This window comes from Carcharhinus amblyrhynchos, chromosome 15 (assembly GCF_965287045.1).
Source record: "Carcharhinus amblyrhynchos chromosome 15, sCarAmb.v2.hapA, whole genome shotgun sequence".
NCBI lineage: Eukaryota > Metazoa > Chordata > Chondrichthyes > Carcharhiniformes > Carcharhinidae > Carcharhinus > Carcharhinus amblyrhynchos.
Window position 1 is genome coordinate 14,107,189 of NC_137338.1, and position 23,694 is coordinate 14,130,882.

The 23,694-nt window shown below is 40.1% G+C and overlaps 1 protein-coding gene across 9 annotated transcripts in view; it reads left to right on the top strand.

Annotated features, from left to right (window-relative positions):
• Positions 1 to 23,694, top strand: part of stxbp5l (syntaxin binding protein 5L) — a 454,881-nt gene that overhangs the window by 241,028 nt on the left and 190,159 nt on the right. For all 9 annotated transcript variants that reach the window (XM_080203426.1, XM_080203432.1, XM_080203427.1 and 6 more), the window contains 5 exons: positions 2,149 to 2,303; positions 4,537 to 4,609; positions 9,430 to 9,580; positions 13,714 to 13,781; positions 21,595 to 21,635. In XM_080203426.1, coding sequence (XP_080059552.1) covers positions 2,149 to 2,303; positions 4,537 to 4,609; positions 9,430 to 9,580; positions 13,714 to 13,781; positions 21,595 to 21,635 — 488 coding nt within the window. The remainder of the gene's footprint in view (positions 1 to 2,148; positions 2,304 to 4,536; positions 4,610 to 9,429; positions 9,581 to 13,713; positions 13,782 to 21,594; positions 21,636 to 23,694) is intronic.

Here is a 23,694-nt window from a genome sequence, read left to right on the forward strand (position 1 = left end):
GGTGATGTGGACACCGAGAAATCTAAAGCTATGGATCATTTCCACTTCATCACCATTGATGTTAACAGGGACATGCCCTCAACTGCGCTTTCTGAAGTCGATGACTATCTCCTTAGTTTTACAGACATTGAGGGAGAGTGAAGTATGAAGATCAATATTCACAATCTGCAGCCAGCACTTTTCATCAATTTCAGTATCAACTAGCACCAACTACAAACAACCTTTTGTTTTTCAACACAAATGGCAGCTGAAGGCCCTGGAATCAGCCCTCCCTGTTCATGCCTTGAGTTCCAGGCCAATTGAAGTGCTAATTCTTGGAAAATCCTGCTTCCTAGTAGACTGGCAACAAAGGTGGATTCCCACGCAGAATTGAATCCCTTTCTGATTTGCACTTCCAAGAGGAAATTCCAGCTCAAAGAGTCTAAAAAAAATTTCAAGATAATTACACAAGATTATGCGGATCTAATATAAAACAGGAAATTCTGGAAATACTAAGCAAGTTTGGCAGCATCAGTGGAGAGAATCAGTTTTAATGTTTCAGTGCAAAGTTCTGATGGAAGGTTACAGATCTGAAACATTGAACTGGATTTTCTTGTGGGCTTTGGCATTGGGATGAGCCCACTCTTACCAACATTTGCAGATAAATGCACTGTCATGGGAGGCAGCCTCATAATCAGCTGCTTCCCAAAAAGCTGGCAGCTCTGGCACTTGAACCGCCTCACTGGAAGTGGTCAGCAGCTCAACGTGGAGGCTCACTGGCCAATGCAGAAGCACTTCACTGAAGACCCCTAAAACTGTTAGGGACAACAGGATGGAAGGAAAACTCTCCTACAGGTTTATTTTCTGACAGAGGTGTGGCCTTTTATTTCTGCAACCCCACTGTTAGGGCTTTGATGGTTTCCTGCCCTTCACTGAGCCAGTGGCCTCAGGATATGAAGGACCACTCTGATTTTGGTAAAATACAAGCACCAAAATAAAATTGCCCCTAACTGGGGTCTTAATGGGTAACCAGTCAAGTTCATAACCTGCCTCTGCTGAAGTTCACCAGATGTCACAAGTGTGTCAGGGAGCCATCACGTTGTACCTTCCTGCCATTTTTGCAGCAGCAGCCTTCTCACCACCATCCCCCTCCACCCCCACTCCAACTCCAAGGGACAGGTAAAACCTACCCATTAACTCTCTTTTTATTTCCATAGATGCTGACTCAAGTTGAGTATTTTCAGCATTTTGCATTTTTGTTTTTGGTGGACATTGTTTGGTTCAACTGTTCTGTTCTTCAGTTAGTACATTTTCCTTGGAATTAATGCTACATTTTGTTGCATCTGAATGTGTTTGTGTTTGGTAATTTCTGGTAGGTTTATATCTGCTTCACTTGTTTTAGATTTATACGTTATTACATATATAATTCTGATATGTTACTTATATATGAATATGAAATTTAAGCCAGCTAGAAAGTGTGGCTGTTGCAGAAAGGAATTATGAAAATCCTCCATGTTGTCACTTACAGTAAACTGGATGAATTAAGTGGCAAGTGTTCAACGATGAATGTTCAGTGTGAATAGGCGACACCTCCTAGATACAACTCAATTTTCATTCCTTTTCATGGAAATGAAAATCGGGCCATTTCTATATCAGGGAACCAATCCCCCAGACAGCAAGTGCAACTGAGCCATCTTATCATGACCAGAATATTATGCCACATACTGTACAATGTATTATTCTGTTACTAAATTAAAACTATGGACTGGATTTTCACAGCGTCCAGGAGGCTCCATGGAGAAATGGAAATTGCGTCCGGGACCCAATTCTGGGATTCCTAACCCCATTTCCAGGGATCCTAATTTTCAGGATAGACTGGTTTGATCGCGAGTCCACACCCTGCACTCACAACCTAACCAGCTCCATTGCAGGAATAGGTACAGCCTAGTTCTCTGCAATTTTCATGAAGTAGGCCAGCTTTTCAAAGCATCATAGTGGATGGCACCTTAGGGCCAAGCCGCATCATTTATTCTTGGCTGAAAGATTATTTTGTATCAGTAACAAAATGTATAACGTGCAAATGCTCAAATATAGTTTTTGACATATTAAGTGTAAACTTTTAACAGATTAAATGTAAATTGTATTCTAACTATGGTTTTCATCTTCCAGTGAGCCATTTATAATTTTTTCTGGAGGACTTTCCTACGATAAAGCATGCAGAAGACCCTGCCTGACAATTATGCATGGCAAATCCATTACAGTTCTAGAAATGGATTATCCAATTGTGGACTTCCTAGTCCTTTGTGAAACACCATATCCAAATGGTAATAATAACTTTTCAGGTTTTACCTACCTCTTTAAATGGAATACATCACTAAGCTTAATTGATATTGGCCCAGAATTTGCTCAAATGGCATACCTGCAAACAACATCAAAATATATGCAGATGTTGGCATCAGCAATTTATGGCAAAATTTACTGTGAATGTCATTAGCATATATTGGAACATAGAAATTAGCATAAAACAAATAGAAGGCAATGTAAACAATCAGCATAAGAAAAGTGCAGAATTATTCCACATTCCATCTTTAATGTGTAGAAATTAAAGTTTGAACCTCTCTTTGCACATATTAAGCACAGAGAAGAATAATTCCCTGTTTGGGCACAATTAGCCCTGGTGCAAATTGAACCTAAAAGTTTGCTAGTTGTAAGAAATGCATTCTCCCGCTTCCTCCCAGATTTTCAGCTCTAAATCATTTGTGTATTACAGCACATAAAATCTTCAACAAATCAACACAATCATTTTAGAACACTCTTTTTCAAAATTGGATTGAAAATGTTCCTTGGTTACGAATGGAAACCTGGTGCCACTTTATTAATACACATGAAAATGTGTTTATTATAAATTACCTTGTCAATGTCTGCACACCAGTGAGTATCAACAGTGCAATCTTTCAGAAGCTCCTGCCTGGTATGCTTAAGAAAATGCAATCATGGAAGCATTTCAGTTTTCAGAATAACACATCCAGATGCCACGAAAATATATTCAAGAAACTGAAAAATACAGTGCAAGTATCTATGGCAAATAATATCAAAAATGGCTTAGAAAATAGCCAAAAATGATTTTGGGTCCTCCTGCATCCAGTTTTTGGAGTACATCTATGCATGTTCAAAACTGGCATCACTATAGGAATCTGGCGTTCTCTGGACTTCTATTTGGGTGTGGGCAGCAGAGAGTGTAATGGGAAGTTTTTCTGAATTGGCGTAAACATTATGCAAAACTAGCTATTCCATAAAATGGATGTAAGCTGCTATGCCTAAATTTCCTCACTCTTTTGTGATGAAAACCAAATTATACCTTAATTACTTGTGATGTGAGAACAAGTTTTCAGGAAATCATGGGCCAAATTTGAAGTTAAAACTAAAGTTGTTAAATTGTTTCTTCCCCCCCCCCCCACCTCCACCGACCCCCTTCCATTCATATAATCTTATCTGCTTAAAATCATTCAGGAAAATGTTCTCTCTCAAATTTCCAACTTTATGGAAATGTTAATTGCCCATACAAATGCCGTAGTAATTTGTAGTTAATGATCTGCATTTTTATATTGACTTTCTTGTACTTAAGTTTTCCAATTCAGAAATGTTAGTCTCTTTTTATTTGTACATGGGATGTAGCCTGAGGAGGATACGTTTATTGCCCATTCTTAATTGACCTTGACAAACAGAATTTCTGAAATAAGTTTAATTCCAAATTGTAAGCACGCTTTAAAGTGACCTCCTTCAACATGGAATTTCAGTTAAGTTTTCCAACACAATGTGCTTTTGTTCAAACAATGCAAATCATAGATGGAACAGCAAATGAAAGTAGTAGAGAAGTTAACTTGTACCATTCTATATTCAATTTTAGGTTTACAATATAGTGCCAGTACAAATGGACAAAACATGCTGATTATAGCTGTCATACGGGAGACGGTGCTTTGTGGTAATCTAACTGGACGAGTAATCTAGAGGCCCAGGTTAATGCACTTGGGACATAGGTTCAAATCTCACTATGGCAGCTGGTAACATTTAAATCAGTTAATAAATCTGGAAAATATAGGTAATATCATTAATGGTGACCAAGACAACAATCATTGATTGTTGTAAAAATACATAGGTTAGGAAATCTGCCATCTTTACCTGTTCTGTCTTTCATGTGACTCCAGACCTACAATAATATGGTTGACTTTTAACTGCCCTCTGAAATGGCTTAGCAAATGCAAGCAAAAGCATTTGGTGATGGACAACAAATGATGGCCTTGCCAGCGATGGCCACACCCCATGGAAGCAGAAAAATTAATTAGTTTAATTTTGATTTACTGTTAGTAGACAATGTTTAGCAAGGATCCTACATAAATAAATCTAGGATTTGTTTCCCATTTGTCCCTTTAATCAGCACAATAAATGAGTAGCTTTAAACGGTGGCAAAGTTGTGCATTAGACATGTATTCGTTTCCATTTTATGAAACCTACTGTACTGTGCTATATAATTGGTTTCTGTTTAATTGTGCTTTACAGAATTCCAAGAACCTTACGCAGTGGTTGTGCTACTTGAAAAAGATTTAATTGTAGTTGATCTTACTCAAAGCACGTAAGTATATTTATGCAATTCGTAAGCACCTAGATTTACTTTTTTTCTTTTGCAAATGTTTAAAGTCTTCCAATATTTTTTGCATGGAATATCCATTAGTACAATGAATTGCATAAAAAGTTCCTCAATTTTGGAGGAATTGAAAATATGAGAAATGAGGGCAAGATTGTTTTGTGGAAATTGCGCAGCACATTCTCCTGTTCTTTTGCATTTGAATTGGCAATAAATAAGCAAATCATAACTAAGCCTGAATTACAGCTTAAAACTCAAAATAATAGTAATTGAAAATCCTTACTTAAATTCTGGTCTGAGAGTTAAAAAAATCCAGATATTTGCACTTCAATTTTTTAGACAAAATAAAATAGATTAAGTAGAGCAGCTTATCAATGTACTGCCAACTAAATTTCACCAGGTTTGCTAAAAGCAAATTACTGTGGATTCTGGAATCTGAAACACAAACAGAAAATACTGGAAAATCTCAGCAAGTCTGATAGCAAGTCTGTGGAGAGAGGACTGTGTTTTCAGGATCCTTAAGGGGGAGGGGGAGCAGCCACAAGTCATGGTACACACCAGTGCCAATGACATTGGTAAGAGAAGGGATGGGGATTAAAAACAGGAATTTAGGGAGCTAGGTAGGGTAGAAGCTGAGAGCCAGGATAAAACATGTTGTCATCTCTGGTTTGTCGTTGGTGCCAGGTGCTAGCGAGTTGAGGGACAGGGAGAGAGTGCAGATAAACACATGTCTGCAGGGCTCGTGTAGGAGGGAGGGTTTCAGTTACTTGGATAACTGGGGCACGTTCTGGGGAAGGTGAGACCTGTACAAGCAGGACAGTTTGCACCTGAACCAGAAGGGCACCGATATGCTGGGAGGGAAATTTGCTATGGCTATTCAAGAGGATTTAAACTAATGTGTCAGGGGGTTGGGAAAACGAGCTGTATCCAGAAGCCAGTGTTGAGTGTACTGAGGTACTGAGGAAGGTATCAAGATTGCAGGAGTATACCAGCAGATAGGAAGGTGGGTTGAAGTGTGTCTACTTCAATGCAAGGAGCATCCAGAATAAGTTAGGTGAACTTGGAGCATGCAAAGAGACATTGATAGGATGCAGAGCTGGGCTGAAAAATGGCAGATGGAGTTTAACCCTGATAAGTGCGAGGTGATTAATTTTGGTTGGACAAATTTGAATGCGGATTACAGGGTCAATGGCAGGGTTCTGAGGAATGTGGGGGAACAGAGATATCTTGGGGTTCATATCCACAGATCTCTGAAGGTTGCCACTCAGTGGATAGAGCCGTGAAGAAGGCTTATATTGTGTTAACGTTTATTAACAGGGAGTTTGAGTTTAAGAGTTGTGGGGTTATGTTACAACTGTATAGGACCTTGGTGAGACCACATTTGGAATATCGTGCGCAGTTCTGGTCACCTCACTATAAAGGGGATGTGGAAGCATTGGAGAGAGTGCAGAGGAGATGTACCAGGATGTTGCCTGGTTTTGAGGGTAGGGCTTATGAGGAAAGGTTGAGGGAGCTAGGGCTTTTCTCTTTAGAGCGGAGGACGAGAGGCAACTTAATAGAGGTTGATAAGATGATGAGGGGGACAGATAGAGTGGACATTCAGAGACTATTTCCTTGGGTGGATGTAGCTGTTACTAGGGAGCATAACTATAAAGTTCATAGTGGGAGATGTAGGAGGGATGTCTGAGGTAGGTTCTTTACTCAGAATGTGGCTGGGATGTGGAATGGACTGCCTGCTGTGATAGTGGAGTCATACACTTTAGGGACTTTCAAGCAGTTATTGAATATGCACATGGAGCACACCAGAACAATAGGGAGTGGGATAGCTTGATCTTAGTTTCGGACAAAGCTCGGCACAACATCAAAGGCCGAAGGGCCTGTACTATGCTGCGCTGTTCTATGTTTCTACGTTTAACAGAGCACTTCGAATCTGGATCTGAAGAAGGGTCATCCAGACTCAAAATGTTCTGTTCTCCATTGATAAGAACTAGTTGTTATGGTGTCCACAGAGACTGATAACTTAAAAAAACCAAACTTCTAGTTACAGCTATAAAAATGACCCATTAAGATTTCATATTTAAGACATTCACCATAGATTAGAAGTACTATTGACTAAACACTACATTTGTAATAACTTGTATTTTAAACTTCATAACAGAATTCTCCTTTCTCATATTTAGTCCAGATATACATTACATAGTCCTTTACATAGAAACTTAATTTTCCCAGATTACTTTAGAGATTTTAGCTGCTGGAGATTTATTCCTGCTGTTTTCTTTTCTCAGCCTGGGTAATTTGCAACCTTGGATCTATTTCACAGTGCAATTTCTTTTCCAAGAGACACTCCCTCTACCTTTGTGTGAGAGTCAGTGATAATCAAAGAAAAATTGTAATGTAATCTTTAAAAAGGCTTTCTCTGCATTCTTCCCCATGATAACGTAAATCACAAGGGCCTTGTATCTAGACAGAAATAATAATTAGCTATCCTTGAGTGCCCAACATTCTTTTATGTACAGCTTGGTTAGTTTAAAACAAAATTGTTTCCTGCCTGACGTTGTCACCATTTTTATGGATTTTGGAGGCTCACAGCCTGTCTACTTTTAGCACACAGACTGCTGCATTTGTCTCCAATCGTAATCACCTTCACCTTCTTCTCAGTAAAACTGTCCGGGCTCCCTTTAATCACTAGACTTACTATTAGGCATACTTTAGAACAGGCCACATGATCCCTTCAGTTTACCTTAAACTTAAAAATACAGATCTAATATATAACATCTTTATGAACCTTATAATTGTTATATATGTGATAATTTTGTTTGAAGAATCTTTGCATTCCTGACTGGTAAGTTTCAAAGTTTGGAAAATAATTATTGATCAAATTTCTTAGGTTGCTTTCCAAAGTCAGGCTAGCAGCCGTCATATTTCTGAGCATTGTGTTTCTTTTCTCATTGGTAAAACCACTTCCCCCGAAATGGCTGGTTAACAGCAGAAAGCAAAATATTCAGATTCCCAAAGTTGTCTTTGAAAGTCATTTTGTACTATGAAAGGACATGAGTTAGGAATTTCCTAATATCTGCACCCACTTTCCTGCCATAACTTTGTCAGATGTACAGCAGAAATCCAATTCACATGTTAAGTTTAGAGTAGTGCAGCAAGTGCAGCGCTGAAGAAATGGTTAATTCTTCGGGTACATTTTTGAAATACCACACCACTCTTGGGGCTGTGACTATGGAGACAACTGTTTCAAAATCAAGTGCAACATAAGAACATAAGAAATAGGAGCAGGAGTAGGCCATCCAGCCCTTCGAGCCTGCCCCGCCATTCAATAAGATCATGGCTGATCTGTCGCTGCTCAGTTCCACTTTCCCGCTTTCTCCCCATAACCCTTAATCCCCTCTCTTATCAAAAACCCATCAACCCGCGTCTTAAAAATATTTAGCGAGGCAGCCTCCACCACTTCAACGGGCAGAGAATTCCAGAGATTCACCACCCTTTGAGTGAAGAAGTTCCTCCTCAACTCCGTTCTAAACCGCCCCCCTTTTATCTTGAGGCTGTGCCCCCTAGTCCTACTGTCTTTTTTGAGCGGGAAGAGTCTCTCCATCTCTATCCTATCCATCCCATTCATCATCTTATAAGTCTCAATGAGATCTCCCCTCATTCTTCTAAACTCTAACGAGTACAAGCCCAGTTTATTCAGCCTCTCCTCATAGCTCAACCCCCTCAACTCCGGTCCTACAAGCTTAATCCCTATTAGACCAGATTTTGAAGGGCAACAGTCTGGGCCCTTTTATGGGCATGGATATCATTTAGGAAGGGCCGTACCTAACTTTAAAGTGTTGGGCAAGGACTTATCTTTTAAGGCCTCAGCAATTTAAAGATCTTTGAGTGAATATGTCCAGTTTATATGAGAATTCATGGAAACTGGTATGCATCCCAACGTAAAGACAAAATAAATTACATGGAAGATATTTGTGTCATTTCCATTTAATTTCCAGTCAATTTAAGTTTCATTAATTTCAAGCATGAACTTCCTTTGCTCACCTATTGGTCCCTGGAACTGCGTATCAAAGTGAAAAGGGGTAGAGTTCCAGCATTTTAGGTGTGTGTCCTTTTTTTGTGCAATTGCATTCACAAACTAGTGCATGCAGGCAATATACTGATTTTTTTTCAAATAAATTTGATGAAAATTTAGCTTTTTTCTGTGCTGTAGCATGTAATGATGTGGGAAGAACAATGCTTAGGATTGAATTTAATGGCCATAGTGGCCAGTCCCGCACAACCATTTTCAAAAGCCTGGTGGATTTAATATTGTAAACTACCTGCCCTTGGGGCACTTGCCCTTTAAGTGTAGAGGTTCCACCTCCAAGAGCTGTCTGCGAATCAGAGGACTGGCAGCTCTTCAGTCCTAGCAGTGCTACCACTCACCAGCCAATCAGAAATCCAGCAACTGTTTCATCTATGTAGTATGCCAGGGCCACTCAGGCAGGCTCTGGCAAGGAGTTGGGGTGTGTAGAGGGCAGGGGTCAGTTCTAAAATTGGGGCAGTCCTCCTTGGGCCTCCATCTTCCTTCCCGTTGGCAGTATGAGGCCTTTAAGTACCCTGCCCTGTCCCAACTCAATATGTTGGTGAATGGGGGAGGAGTCAAGACATCTCACTTTCCCTTCAATTCCAGCATTAATTCTCCCCTTCCCCCCAACCCGCCCCTTGGTTACTATTTATTATAAATTATAGCTATGGCTTAATTGTCTGAGCATAAAGTTGTTTTTAATTATTTAAAATTTATTATTATTTTTGATTTTCCTGGTCAGTTTTCCTATTTTTGAAAATCCATATCCAATGGATGTGCATGAATCTCCAGTGACTTGCTCCGAGTATTTTGCAGATTGCCCTCCTGATTTGATACCTGCACTTTATTCCGTGGGAGCTAAACAACAAAAAAAGCAGGGATATAGCACAAAGGTAATAGACTGTACTTTATTCTTGTTTATATTGGTGTATTGAGATTACTCTACTGTTAACAAAGGTTTGCCAATAAAATAATGTAATATTTGCCAATTGTCCTGTTAAATAAAAATACAGATGTTAAAAGGCATTGAAAATTACCCTGGTGATCAATACTAAAGGCTATGTCTATCACCTTCAAACGTTTTGTCCCTTTTAGTTTGAAACATTTTGGCATGCATTTTACAGCACAGTGTTTGGCACTGCTGTCTCACAGCTCTAGGGACCCAGGTTTGATTTCCGGTTTGGGTCACTGTCTGTACAGAGTTTGCACATTCTCCCTGTGTCTGTGTGGGCTTTCTCCGGGTGCTGCAGTTTCCACCCACATTCTGAAAGACATTCTGGTTAGGTGCGTTGGCCATGCTAAATTCTCCCTCAGTATACCGAACAGGCGCCGAAGTGTGGAGACTGGCAAATTTTCACAGTAACTTCATTACAGTGTTAATGTAATCCTACTTGTGACACTGATAAATAAACTTTAAACTTTACAGTTTCATGCAATATTGTACTATTTTTGAACAAAATAAAACAGGAATGAGAATACTATTGACTTACTTTGGGGGCAAACCTGTAACACTACAAAATATTAACTTCTATTTGTTTCCTTAGCGTATCTTTTTGGTGTGTAAATCTGATACAAGTTCCATCTGTAAGGTCTTTGTAAGAAGTCTGACAACACTAGGTTTAAGTCCAACCGATTTATTTGATAGTAAACTCACAAGCTTTCAGGGTTTGCCCCTTCATCAGGCGAATGGAGAGTAGGGGCAAACCTCAAAAGCTTGTGAGTTTACTGTCAAATAAATCGGTTGGACTTAAACCTGGTGTTGTCAGACTTCTTACTGTGTTTACCCCAGTCCAACGCCAGCATCTCCACATCAGGTCTTTTTCAGCACAGATCCACCCTTGTAATAAAACAGGTTGCCCAATATCTGGTACCTCAGAATAAATACCAAACTCTGCAAATATCTAATTTCCTCTGTTTTGTTCTCCTTATTAGTTTATGTTTAGGTTTATTGGCAGCCACTGAACCTTCATGATGATGAAGATTTATTCTTCTAGTTCTGTTCCAAGACTGTCTTGTGATGTTTATTTCACTATCTAATCTATTCAAGCTATGGCATCTCCGCTTGCACAGTTATACCTGTCAGAACTGTTGCTGTAAGATCTGCCTCTTGCACTAATCAGGGGGTGGGAGAGGGCAAGATGGTGGTACATATTATCCTCTGGTGATCATTTTCTAAAGATAAAGTCAATTTCAGATCTGCTATCTGTAATTACGCTGTGCTTTCTTACTCAAAACGCTTTTACTCAATTTTGTCAATCCACGAGCTTTGTTTTTTAACCGTTATTCAGAACATTCAATCAATATTTAAATTTGCCAGTAGGTTTTCTATACTTCCTAAAATTGTTGCATCCCTCCATTCACTAGGCCTCTTTGGAGTGTACATCACCTGAGTATCCACTCTGAGAAATTGGTCTTTGCATGTGATAACTTTGTCCTGCGTGCCATGAGCATTCACATTACCACTTTTGAACTTCTTCTGGTACGAAGTGCCTTGTTTGTTTTTTATCAGCTGCTTCAAGGCTGATATTTTGTAATTAATTTTAATTAATCATGTAGCATGAACCTTCACAGTTTGATTACTATGTTTGATAAGTACTATCTAAGCATCATGACCTATTAGCTTACTGGGGCGTCTCAGTTTACTTATAATGCATCAAACCTCCCAAATTAAAATCTGTTTAGGATGATCTTATCCAATGCTTCCGTGCTGTCTGAATTTGAGACCTCAGCCTTGATGAAAGCATTCAAATGTGCAGAAAACATTGAACCAATTGCATTACCTTCTAGAACAGGAGGACAATCATATTGCCACAGAAGACAATTTGAAATTTCATCCATAGATTAATTGATAGGGAATATTTCATCTGGAATGATTCCTTTGCATGAATCACCCATGTCAGAACAGTTGTCAACTTGCGGTCTAGTTGATCACCTAAAGTTTTATGCAGCATTTCATCGATCGCTGCAATTCCTTTCATACAGTCCATTGCTGAAAGGAAATTTGTCTACAATATACATGACTGTTATATCCATATATTTACAAAGTCTCTTACCTTATCATTGGTATTTTCCCCTTTATCAGTCACAAACTTCTCTAGTACTCTAAGTCCAATCCCTTCCATTTTTCCATGATTTTGTCTGTAATAAATTTGACGTCCTTACTAATCAATATTTTTGGAAGAGCAAACCTGGTTACCAAGTTTACAAAATGTAGATGCAAATATATCTGCCTTGTCCCATACCTTTAGATCCATGGCAACTACCTCATTAATGTGTCAGTGAAGGTACATTAGGTTGTGGTGGCATACTTCAACACTTATTATGCATTTTGCAATGTTCACTGTTAACTTCATTTACATCTTTTAGCATTTTTTTAAAAAAGTGACAAATAGAATTAGGGCATTGAATATCCAACTTGAAGACAACTTCTTAACATCTGATGCTATGAATATTTGTCTAGCACCCTGATGAGAAACATCAGGTTTTGTTCAGGGGATGTATTGTGTCTTGACTGGATAAATCCCAGATCCACTGACTTTGCAAAACTAATTGCCTATCAGGCTATGTGATTTACAGAACATAGAAGAAGAAGTAGTGCTTCAGCTCATCAACTCCCATTCAGTTAAATTATGACTCATTTATATTTAACTGTATTTACCTGACTTGGCTTCATACCCCAAACAAAATATCAGTCAACCTCTGTTTTGAAATTTAAATTGACATCAGTCAGAAATTAACACTCCCCTTGCTGGGATCTGAGAGGGGGAGGGGAGCTTAAAATTGCATGGACAGGATTCCTCTGGGATCCCACCTGCCCTGACACAGATGTAATTCTATGATGAGCCAGGCAGGGTCTTCGACAGGAAGCCAGCCCAAGCCCCTATTAAGGCCCTTAAGTGGCCACTGGCTTTTTTTGGCCAAGCTTCAATTTTTAGACTGGCAGATCCCAATTGGATCAGGTTACCCACGGAAAAAGTTTTCACCCTTGATCTTGGGCCGAAAGTGTGGGTGGGGGATGTACCTCAATCTGAAGATCCCTTCAGATTTGGAGCACCCTTTCCCTCAGAAACCCTGGAACTCTGCCCCTCAACACAGAGATTGCCCCTAGAGATCCCCCTGGACATGCCCCTAACCTTGCATCCCCAGATCCTTGGGACTTACCTGAAGTGCAGTCCTGGGATTTAGGCTCATGGAGGATGCTGCAGTACTGTAATTCTTCCGGTGAGTGCAGCACTGTGCCTAGAGGGGCTGGAATTCTCCAAGGCTGGACTTCTGCCAAAGAGTGGGTGGAAGTCCCAACTGCTGCTAATCAACACTCAAGCCTACTGCCATTTTACACTCAATTGTGTTCTACACCAACTCGCAGGATAGCCAGTAATGAAAATTCAGACCATAATCTGAACAGCTTTTTTGCCAGAAAGTCCCAAATTTCCATTACCCTTTGTGTGAAGAAGCACTTGAAGAACCTTGCTCTGATTTTAAGGTTTCTCATCTTTGTGTTCATTCACCAGAGGAACTATTTTCTCTCTACCCAACCTATCTAAGCCTCTAATCATTTTAAACATCTAAATAAGATCACTACTTAATCTTGGTCTTCTATATTCAAGGAAATACAAACCTCATCAATGCAATCTTTCCTTATAATCTTTTAGCTCTGGTGTCATTGTGTTAGTTCTGAAGTGCACCCTCTCCAAGGCCAGTATATCCTTCTAGAGATGAGGTGCTCAGAAATAATGCCAGGAACAACAGCAGATAGTAACCCATAGCAGAAATCAAACCCAGGTCCCTGGCACTGTGAAGCAACAGTGCCAACTACTGTGCCCACAGTTGAAGGAGAGGTGGTCAGAATTAATCTAATAAGTTCAGGCTTATTAATAGATTCATACTATTAAAGTTAGTGGTTCATCTTTGACGTTCTTTTTACCAACAAGTTGCACAAACAGCTAAGCAATTGCTCTATATTGTTAAAAATATAAGCTTTAATTTGTAACCAACCTGTTGATTCCAGCCTTTTACATTTTTCTAGGAATGGCCAATTGGTGGTGGTACATGGAATCTGGGTGCTCAAACATACCCTGAAATCATCATAACTGGGTAAGGACAACATAAATGGAACATGAATCAAGAGCTTGTTAGTGCAAAATATTTTTGATTTTACTGGTGTGAATGTGTATATACTTGAACAAAATATCTTCAGAACAAAATATAACTATATAACAAAAACAGAAAATGCTGGAAAATTTCAATAGGTCTGACAGCATCTGTGGGGAGAAAATAGAGCCAACCTCCCACAGATGCTGTCAGATCTACTGAAATTTATCAGCATTTTTTGTTTTTGTTTCTGATTCCAGCATCCGCAGTATTTTGCTTTTATATTAATCTATGTATAGTACTTCAATTGAATGTTACTCCTCCTTCATTGATGCACTCAGGGGTGGATAGCATTACTGTGTCTCATTGTATTGTAAAGTTGCTCAATACAAATTTGCCTCGTGCTGTCTTATTTGTATTGCAGAATACCTATTTTGTTTATGAGCAAAGATTTTATGAAATGTTTCAAAATAACTCCACGGATAATCTTTCCTGAAAACAATGTATGATGTGAAAACAATAATGTCCCTAGTAACTCAAGATACATTGTTGTGAATTGAATTTTGCCAAACTGAGTTTTGCTGATGATTTTTAAGATCATTATATACATATATAGGCATAGATCTTAAAATGTATTTTTGAACATCTCCAGCTGTTCATCTGCAGTTTAAAAGCAATCTTACCTCCATTTGAAACCTTGGTTTATAACTCCCCCTTCTCTCTCTCAAACATAATATTGAATTGAATAATAATAACAATCAGAAGTTAGATGTCTCTTTCCCAATAGATTGACTGTTATCACGAAGTCTTGTTCACCTGTACTCCTCTTGATTCAAGGTCATATTGTTCAGAAAAATTCCTTGAAAACAAAAAATTCGTTGTCTTTGGGATTTGAGCAGTGAACATTAAAGTCTTAAAAAAAACACCCTGCTTTTCAAACAAGATTCTCTGATCCCTAGGGGCTGGATTTCACAGGGCTGGGAAGGAGGAGGGTCTATTGATCACTCCCCCCTACTCCCCCAAAAGAAGATAAATCAGTTAGTTTAAAAAAAAGGCTGCCACAGAGCGATGACCAGCTGCAGGCAGACTTAATAAGCTGAATGTGGGACTTTCATCCCTCAATGGAAGGAATGCCCAATCTCAAGAGCTGCCAGCAGATCAGATTGGCCAACAATTCTTATCATTGAGCTGCTGAGACTGCAAGGAGGCTCCAGGAAGAAGAATAATGAATTCTGGAGACAGGTAAGTGAGGCCTTTTTGGGCAGGATGGGATCAGCACCCTGGGGAGGGGTGAGAGGGGCATGATATAATATTGCAATATGCTGGAGGTCAGAAGACACACATAGGCATGAAGAATAAGAAGTGATAATTTAAGTACTTTTCTGTAACTAACAATAAGGTGTTATTTGAAATACTGTATGCAGTTACCTCGAGCGTTCTTACTTTTGGTCATACCCTTTCAAGAAACAGAGCATTCATTTGGTTTGGACTTCTTCACTCAGCTGATACTTTTGGCCAAGAGGTCTGCTGTGATTTCACTTTGTAAAATGAGTGAAATGAGGATAGGCTGAAGTGCTGTCACTGTAGAATCAACCACAGCTGAACATGATTTTTAAGATCATTATGTGTGTTGGCATAGATCTGAAAATTTTTATTACTGCGCATTTCAAGTACACAGAAGCTTCCTGTGTTCATGCTACTCTTACAACTGGAGGATCCGATTAATGCAGACAAGTGCAAGTGAGGAGTTGGTGAAATAAAAAGAACACCAATTTAACTTGCTGATTATAGCCAATCAGGGCATGTTTTTATCCCATCCATTTTTTAAAAAATCAGTAACACCTGCATGTTATTTTATCGTAGTGCTTTCCTCTTTTTCCACAATAGTATTTTGGGACCCTGACCTCCTCCAGCTCCAAACCCACACTTAGATTAGTGGATGGTTTTCCATGATATTGTATGGATGAGGAATCGTCCAGGTCAGAAGAATTAGTTAGAATGGCTGAATAGAAAAGCAATAAATTATTTAAATGAAGAAAGATTGCACAACTCTGAGGTACAGAGAAATTTGACTGTTTTGATACATGAATCACTAAAAGATTATTATGCAAATACAGCAAGTGATTAGGAAGGCAAATGGAATGTTGTCATTTATCGTAAAAAACTGGAATATAAAAGTAAAAATGGGCGATCATTGTGAGACCACACCTGGTGAACTATGTAGTTTTGAACTTCTTATTTAAGAAAGGATATAAATGAGTCAGAATCAATTCAGAGAAAGATCACTTGACTGATACATGGTTTGGGGATTGAGGGGTTATCTTACAGTTAAAGGTTAGGCAGACTGATTATATCCAACGAACATTAGAAAAATGGGACATGTGATTTTAAGGTCCTGGGGAGATCTGATACGGTGGATGCTGAAAGGATGTTTCACTTTATAAGTGAGACAAGAACTAGGAAACACAGTTGAAAAATAAGGGTTCTCAATTTAAATTTTTTTGAATTTTTTTTTCAGAAGATTGTGAGGGCTTGGAACTCTCTTCCCCAGAAAGAGGTGGCAGGTTGGGTCATTTAATTTCTTTTCAGGCAGAGATAGGCAAATTTTTGACTAACAAAGAAGTCACAGAATATCAAGAGTAGTGGTGAATATTTGATTGAGACGACAATCAGATCAGATATTTTTGAATGACAGAGCAGACTCAAAGGGCTGAATGGCCTACTCTGCCCATAATTTGTGTCTTTGTATGTATATATTTATTATATAGCAGCCTACCAGTGCATATACAGTCACTGCAAAGGAGCAATCCACAGCAGCTATTGGAAAATTACAAGGTCTAACATCACATGAGCCTAGAAATGGGTGTATGCTTCGTTTTTAGCTTGAAACAGTATTCATAACTACTGAGGTTAATGCAATGTTATAGTTGTGTTTTTCATAATTGGTAAAAGTTTTCTTATTATAGTTTAACTGTGTTCTTAGATAAACTTTGTTTGATAAAAGTTTCCCAGAGTGAAACATGTTATGCTCACCCACCCCAAAATCAAAGTGCAAAACTTATGGTCTAGGCTGACTTCATAAAATGCCTTGGAATTTTTGATCTGGGTTATAATAATACGATCAAAGGAAGATCATTGAAGCAGGTGAAGCTGGGTAGACCTGGAATACTACCCTGAGGAACTACTGCAGTGATGCCCTGGAGCTGAGATGGTTGATCATCAACAAGCACAACCGTCTTCCCTTTTGCTAGGTATGGCTCCAACCAGTGGAGAGTTTTCCCCCGACGGCCATTGACTCCAGTGTTGCCAAGACTCTTTAATGCCACGTAAGGTTAATGCTGCCTTGATGTCAATGGTAGACACTATCACCTCATGTCTAGAGTTCTACTCTTTTGTCCATGTTTGAACCAAGACTGTAATGAGGTCAGGAACTGAATGGCTCTGGCAGAACCCAAAAACTGAGTGTCACTGAGCAGGTTGTTGCTAAACATGTGCCACTTGATAGCACAGTTAAGGACCCTTCCTTCACTCAATTGATGATTAAGAGTAGACTGATGGGATGGTAATTGGCCGGGTTGGATTTCTCTTGCTTTTTGTGTATTGCCATGATGTGGAGATGCTGGCATTGGATTGGGATAAGCACAGTAAGAAGTCTTACAACACCAGGTTAAAGTCCAACAGGTTTATTTGGTAGCACAAGCTTTCAGAGTGTCTCTCCTTCTTCAGGCTCCACACAGCGATGACAAGCTGCAGGCAGAGTTAACAGGCTGAATGTGGGACTTCCATCTCTTATGGAAGGAATGCCCAACCTCAAGAGCTGCCAGCAGATCAGATTGGCCTTGGTAAAGGGGGAACCGGTGTGAAGGTGGGCACAGATCGTACTACTCACCCCATGCCCGAATTTACCAAGTTTTCACACCCAAAAACAAGTGCAACACAATGGTACAATTAAGCCCAAAATGTTGACAATCCAACCAGGGAGGGGGCAATACTAGACTTGATATTGGGGAATGCGCCTGGCCAAGTGATCGATGTTTCAGTCAGGGAGCATTTTGGGCTTACTGACCATAATTCCATGCGATTTCTGGTAGTTATGGATAAGGACATGAATTGCCCTCAGGTTAGGGTGCTTAATTATGTCCAAATGAGACAACAACTGGGAATGTGGATTGGGAGCAGCTGTTTGAGGGCAAATCCACATCTGGTATGTGGAAGGCTTTTAAAGGTCACTTGATTGAAGTGCAGGACAGGCATGTCCCCTCCAAAATGAAGAATAGAAATGGCATGATTCAGGAACCATGGATGACGAGGGAAACTGTAAGCTTTGTCAAAAGGAAAAAGGAAGCATACGATAGGTCTAGGCATCTAAAAATTGATGAAGCCTTTGAGGAGTATAGTGAAAGTAGGAAGGAACGTAAGCATGGAATTAGGAGGGCAAACAGGGTCAAGGTGAATCCCGAGACTTTTTATGCATATATTAGGAGTAAAAGGATAGCAAGAGAAAGAGTAGGCCCACTCGAGCTATGGGGGGGAAGTTATGCGTGGAGCCACAGGAGATCCTTAATGAATACTTTGTATCAGTATTCACCAAGGAGAAGGACATGACAAATGCTCAGGTCAAGGATAGGTGTCTGAATGCTCGAGAGAATGTCAATATATCAAAGGAGGAAGTATTGAGTATCCTAAATTGCATTAAGTAGACAAGTCCACCTGCCATTTCTGTGCCTAACTCACCAATCTATCTGTAGCTTGTTATATCCTTGACAATCCCTGGCACTATCAGCAACTCCACTAATCTTTGTGTCATCCACAAACTTACTAGTCAGACCCCCCACATTTTCCTCCAGATCATTTATATATACACAACAATCTCAGCATTGACCCCTGTGGAACACCACTAGCTACAGATCTCCCTTCTGAAAAACAGGCAAGGGAAGAAACAGCTGGGACCTTAACAGATATCTTCACATCCTCTTTGACCATAGGTGAGGTTCCAGAGGGCTGGAGAATAGTCAATGTTGTTCCCTTGTTTAAGAAGGGAAGCAGGGATAATCTAGGAAATTATAGGCTGATGAGCCTGACTTCAGTGATGGGGAAGCTTTTGGAGAAAATACTGAGGGACAGGATGTATTCACGTTTGGAAGAAAATGGACGAGTTAGTGACGGGCAGCATGGTTTTATACAGGGAAAGTCATGTCCCACCAACTTGCTTGAGTTTTTTGAAGACTGAAATAATTAATGAAGGAAGGGCCATGATGTAGTTTATATGGACTTTAGTAAGGCATTTGAGAAGGCCCCTCAGAAACTAAAATCACATGGGATTTGGGGTGAGCTGGCTCGATGGATACAGAACTGGCTTGGTTATGGAAGCTAGAGAGTAGCGGCGAAAGGGTGTTTTTCAGAAGGGAGATCTGTAGCTAGTGGTGTTCCACAGGGGTCAATGCTGAGATTGTTGTGTATATATAAATGATCTGGAGGAAAATGTGGGGGGTCTGACTAGTAAGTTTGTGAATGACACAAAGATTAGTGGAGTTGCTGATAGTGCCAGGGATTGTCAAGGATATAACAAGCTACAGATAGATTGGTGAGTTAGGCACAGAAATGGCAGGTGGAGTTTAATCCGGACAAATGCGAGGGGAGTGTTTTGGAGGATCAAATTTCGGGTAAATTATACTGTAAATGGCATAACACTTGGGAACATTAACATACAGAGAGATCTGGGCATGCAGGTCCACAGTTCCCTAAAAGTAGCAACACAGGTGACTGGGGTAATTAAGAAAGCATATGGCATGCTTGTCTTCATTATTAGCATTGAGTACAAGAGTTGGGAAATTGTGTTGCAGCTTTGTAAAACTATGGTTAGGCTGCATTGGAAGTATTGCATGCAGCTCTGGTCACCATGCTACCAAAATGACATGGAAGCTTTGGAGAGAGAGCAAAGAAGGTTCACCAGGATGTTGCCTGCTCTTAAGGATATTGGCTATGAGGGGAGGTTGAATAAACTAGGAATGTTTTCACTGAAAAGACAGAGGCTGAGGGGAGACCCGATAGAGGTCTACTAAATTATGAGAGGCAGAGACTGGGTGGATAGTCAGAGGTTCTTTCCCAAGATAGAAATGTCAATTACAAGGGGACACAGGTTCAAGGTGCGAAGGAAAAGTTTAAGGGAGATATGTGGGAAAAGTTTTTCACACAGAGAGTGATGGATGTCAAATGGTAACATTTTCAGATTTCAGGTCAAGGTCTCTGTGTCCATTTTCTTTGAATGCTTGCTGATGATTCTGCTCATCCCATTTCTACATCCTGTACAAATATGTTTCCTTACTTGACCCATTACTATCTCCTTTCACCCTGGACCATCATATCTTTCTACATTTACTCTTTTTCCCTCCCCCACTGCCCTTTCACAGCCCTTTCCTTTTGCTCTTTTAACTCTCTGTTACTCTGGGTTCATTTCAGGATTGTTAGAAGAGGTCTTACCAGAGGCAGTGGACTTTTGCTCAAAAGAAAATGCTCATGCTAACTACTTACAAAGGTCAAAAAGGATCAAGACACAACTGGATCTATTCTCTGAGATGCATCATGCTCATCTCCTTTCAGTGACATCACTGTGACAGAGTTCCTTACGCAAATGCTCAGTAGCTGGAATCAGAGTTAACCCTTTACTCTACATCTATTCCCCCTCCCCTCAATCCCTGAGTCTTTATTCTCATATTGTACATACATTCTGCTACAACACCCTGCAAAGTCTCTTCTCTTAAAGGGGAAGTCTCTGCAGTGGTTTCACCAGTCTTCCTGAATGAGTGTAGAGTTCTTTCCGAGGTGGCTGGGAATCCTGTTGCTCTGAGATTAGCCTGTGGAGGTTGGCTCTCCTGGTTTCCCTCATTTCTGATTTGTACGTGTGACTTTCTCTTCAGGTTCAGAATACTCTGCTCATGCTGTTAGTGATTTACTATCTTTTAAAATTAGGGTAAATCTGTTTCTTCGAATGTTGCTTGACTATCTTATTGAAACATATAAGATGATTAGAGGTTTAGATAGGGTGGATAGTGATAGCCTTTTTCCTCGGATGGAGAAAGCTAGCACGAGGGGGCATGGCTTTAAATTAAGGGGGGGTAGTTATAGGACGGATGTCAGGGGTAGGTTCTTTACCCAGAGGGTGGTGAGGGATTGGAATGCCCTGTCTGCTGCAGTTGTAAATGCGCCTAGTTTGGGGGCGTTTAAGAGTTCCGTGGATAGGTTTATGGATGAAAAGGGATTGGTTTAGGTTAGAGGGTCATTGTTTTTTAACTGGTCGGCGCAACATCGTGGGCCGAAGGGCCTGTTCTGCGCTGTAATGTTCTATGTTCTATGTTCTATGTCTTGACCAAATATGATCGCGGTTGCTGTAGTTTCTCAACTACCGTACAGCACAGTTTTGGTCTCTGATCCATACCCTTCCAAGAATCAGAAGGTTTTAAGCCCTATTCTTCTGGTTAAATGTTTGAATTTAAGTGGCCTTCTCCTGCACCACAGGGATTCTATGGAGATAACTTCTAGTTGAATTGGACCAAATTGTAAATTGTTTTTGCATTTCATAGTTTGTTTTTGAATTCCTCGGATGAATTTGATTTTCATATTGATAGCCCTATTTAGTGAGTTGTAGAATATAAAATATTTCTATATGTTGAAGACATATTTTGTAAATTACTGCATCTGTTACAATTTTTCAACCACTAACTAAAATGCTCATCTCATTTGCACTTATCTAGTCTCATTTGCATTACAGTCCTGGTGTCAATTAGTTTTCATTTGCAATAAAACTTTTTTTTTACAGGCATGCAGATGGCTCATTGAAATTCTGGGATGCTTCTGCCAGTGAGTATCTAAGCTCCAACTTTTCCATAGCATTTTCAAATTCTTTAATGTCTGTTCGTAAATATATTTAAGATTACACTAAATTTAGTTATCTATTTATATATCTTATAGAATGTTTCTATATGGAGCAATGACTGACTTGCACTGGGAACTAGCTTTCTTTATTGCCTGTGGAATTCATTACCACAGGAAGTAGATGATGCCAGAACATTGAATATATTCAAGAGTCAGCTGGATACAGCACTTGGGGCAAATGGGATCAAAGGTTATGGGAAAAAGCAGGGTTGGGCTATTAAGTTGGATGAGCAGCCATGATCGTAATGAATGGTGGAGCAGGCTCAAAGGGCCACATGCTCTCCTCCTGCTCCTATCTTCTGTGTTTCTATGTTTATTATAAGGCAGGGCCTGAGGTCTTACCAGAGGCAGTGGACTTTTGTTCAAAAGAAAATGCACATGCTAACTACTTACAAAGGTCAAAAAGGACCAAGATACAACTCTGAACCCAATGCACATTGTTCCACTCTGGCGTTCAACACACTGTATGCTGGGACACTGCACACAAAATCTGTTCAAGCTTCATTAAGGCCCCAAATGTTATCTAAATTAAGGGATTTAACTACAATGCTTCTGCAGTGCCTAAGCAGTGTTCCATTGCGGAGAACAGATTTTTCATGGGCTGTCTGGAAGGGGAAGACAGAACAAATTTGTTTCTTCTCACCATTCCTCTCCTTTGTAAGGTCACAAGTCCTCTTTGCTGCTTTTTGTCTGGCCTTTAAGTGCCAGATTTACAATGACTGAAATTCTCATCAGTTCTGAATGTGCCAGCATTATCAGGCAACAGCAGCCCTTCACTGTGTGCTGATCTTCACTTGTGGCATTTGCAGTAAATTATGTTCTACATGGTAGAAGCATTACTCAGTTATTCAGATCTGGTGACATCACATTATCAGACATGGGCAGCTCATTTTAGTGCAGGTCTGTCCAGTGTCTGATTCACTGCAGTTTTTTGGGCTAATATTACATTATTAGCCTTATGGTGTAGATTCATTTGTTAAAAAATACGCCGGTTTACACTTATAAATGAAACACAGTAAAAAATTATTTTGTTTCTTTTTTTAGGGGAATAGATTGAATTTTAATGGTAGTTAAGGTGATGTCTCCGGTGAGAATAGTCTCCTTTTTCCCTTTTGGTCACCTTGAGCCGGTTTTGGTGACCAAGCAGGAGAACCGAGGTCGGCAAGCATATAATTATTTCCCTACACTGTTCCAATGGTCAGTGATTTTGCAGATGAGAAGTGGAGTGGCCATCCCAGCTCTGAGCAAAGGCCAATTAACCTGTTAAACAGCCTGCTGTTAGTTTGTTATGGGATAATCTGCAATTTTTGAAGGAAGGCATGGGATCTGCACCTGATCGTGAACAAGCCATGAGGTGGCAATGTAGCCGAGAGCCAGTCATGGTCCCACCATTCAATGAAACAGGCCCATAAGAGGGTGCACAGCTGAAAGGGTGCTAACCCATTGGCTGACAGTGTTCCTATTCAAAGGCCACTGTATCCCTTCACTAATTATTCCCCTTTTTTTGCGGCTCTACTGTCAAAGCCCATGGATTTGTGATTAGGGTAGAACATATCCAATGTAACCAAAATTAACAATTCATACAAGCTATTGTGAGCACCTGCAGAAGCTGCTTCGCTGTGGTTAATGAAGGGTGGCCTCCATAACAGGGTCTTAGCATAAATGGTCCTTCATTCCGAGGGGCCGAACAGATGCTGATGGTGGTGGTCCCTATTGAGGAGCAACATCCTCACTCTTGTCAGTGACTGCCTCAGCCCTTTGGGGCTGTCAATCTTTAGAGGGAACTAATATTTAGAGTGAAAGTGCATCCACTCCATGTGTCTTCCTAGCATCGGTGCCACTGACCAGTCAATGCTACAAGATTTAGCAAGCATTCTGTGCATGTCAGTATACTGTTCTGGCATAACCCCAGGGTGTTCCTGTATATGGCTCTCCATGAGGTTGACCATTCTGTCACTGAGGGAACTCAAGCTCTCAAAGCTCT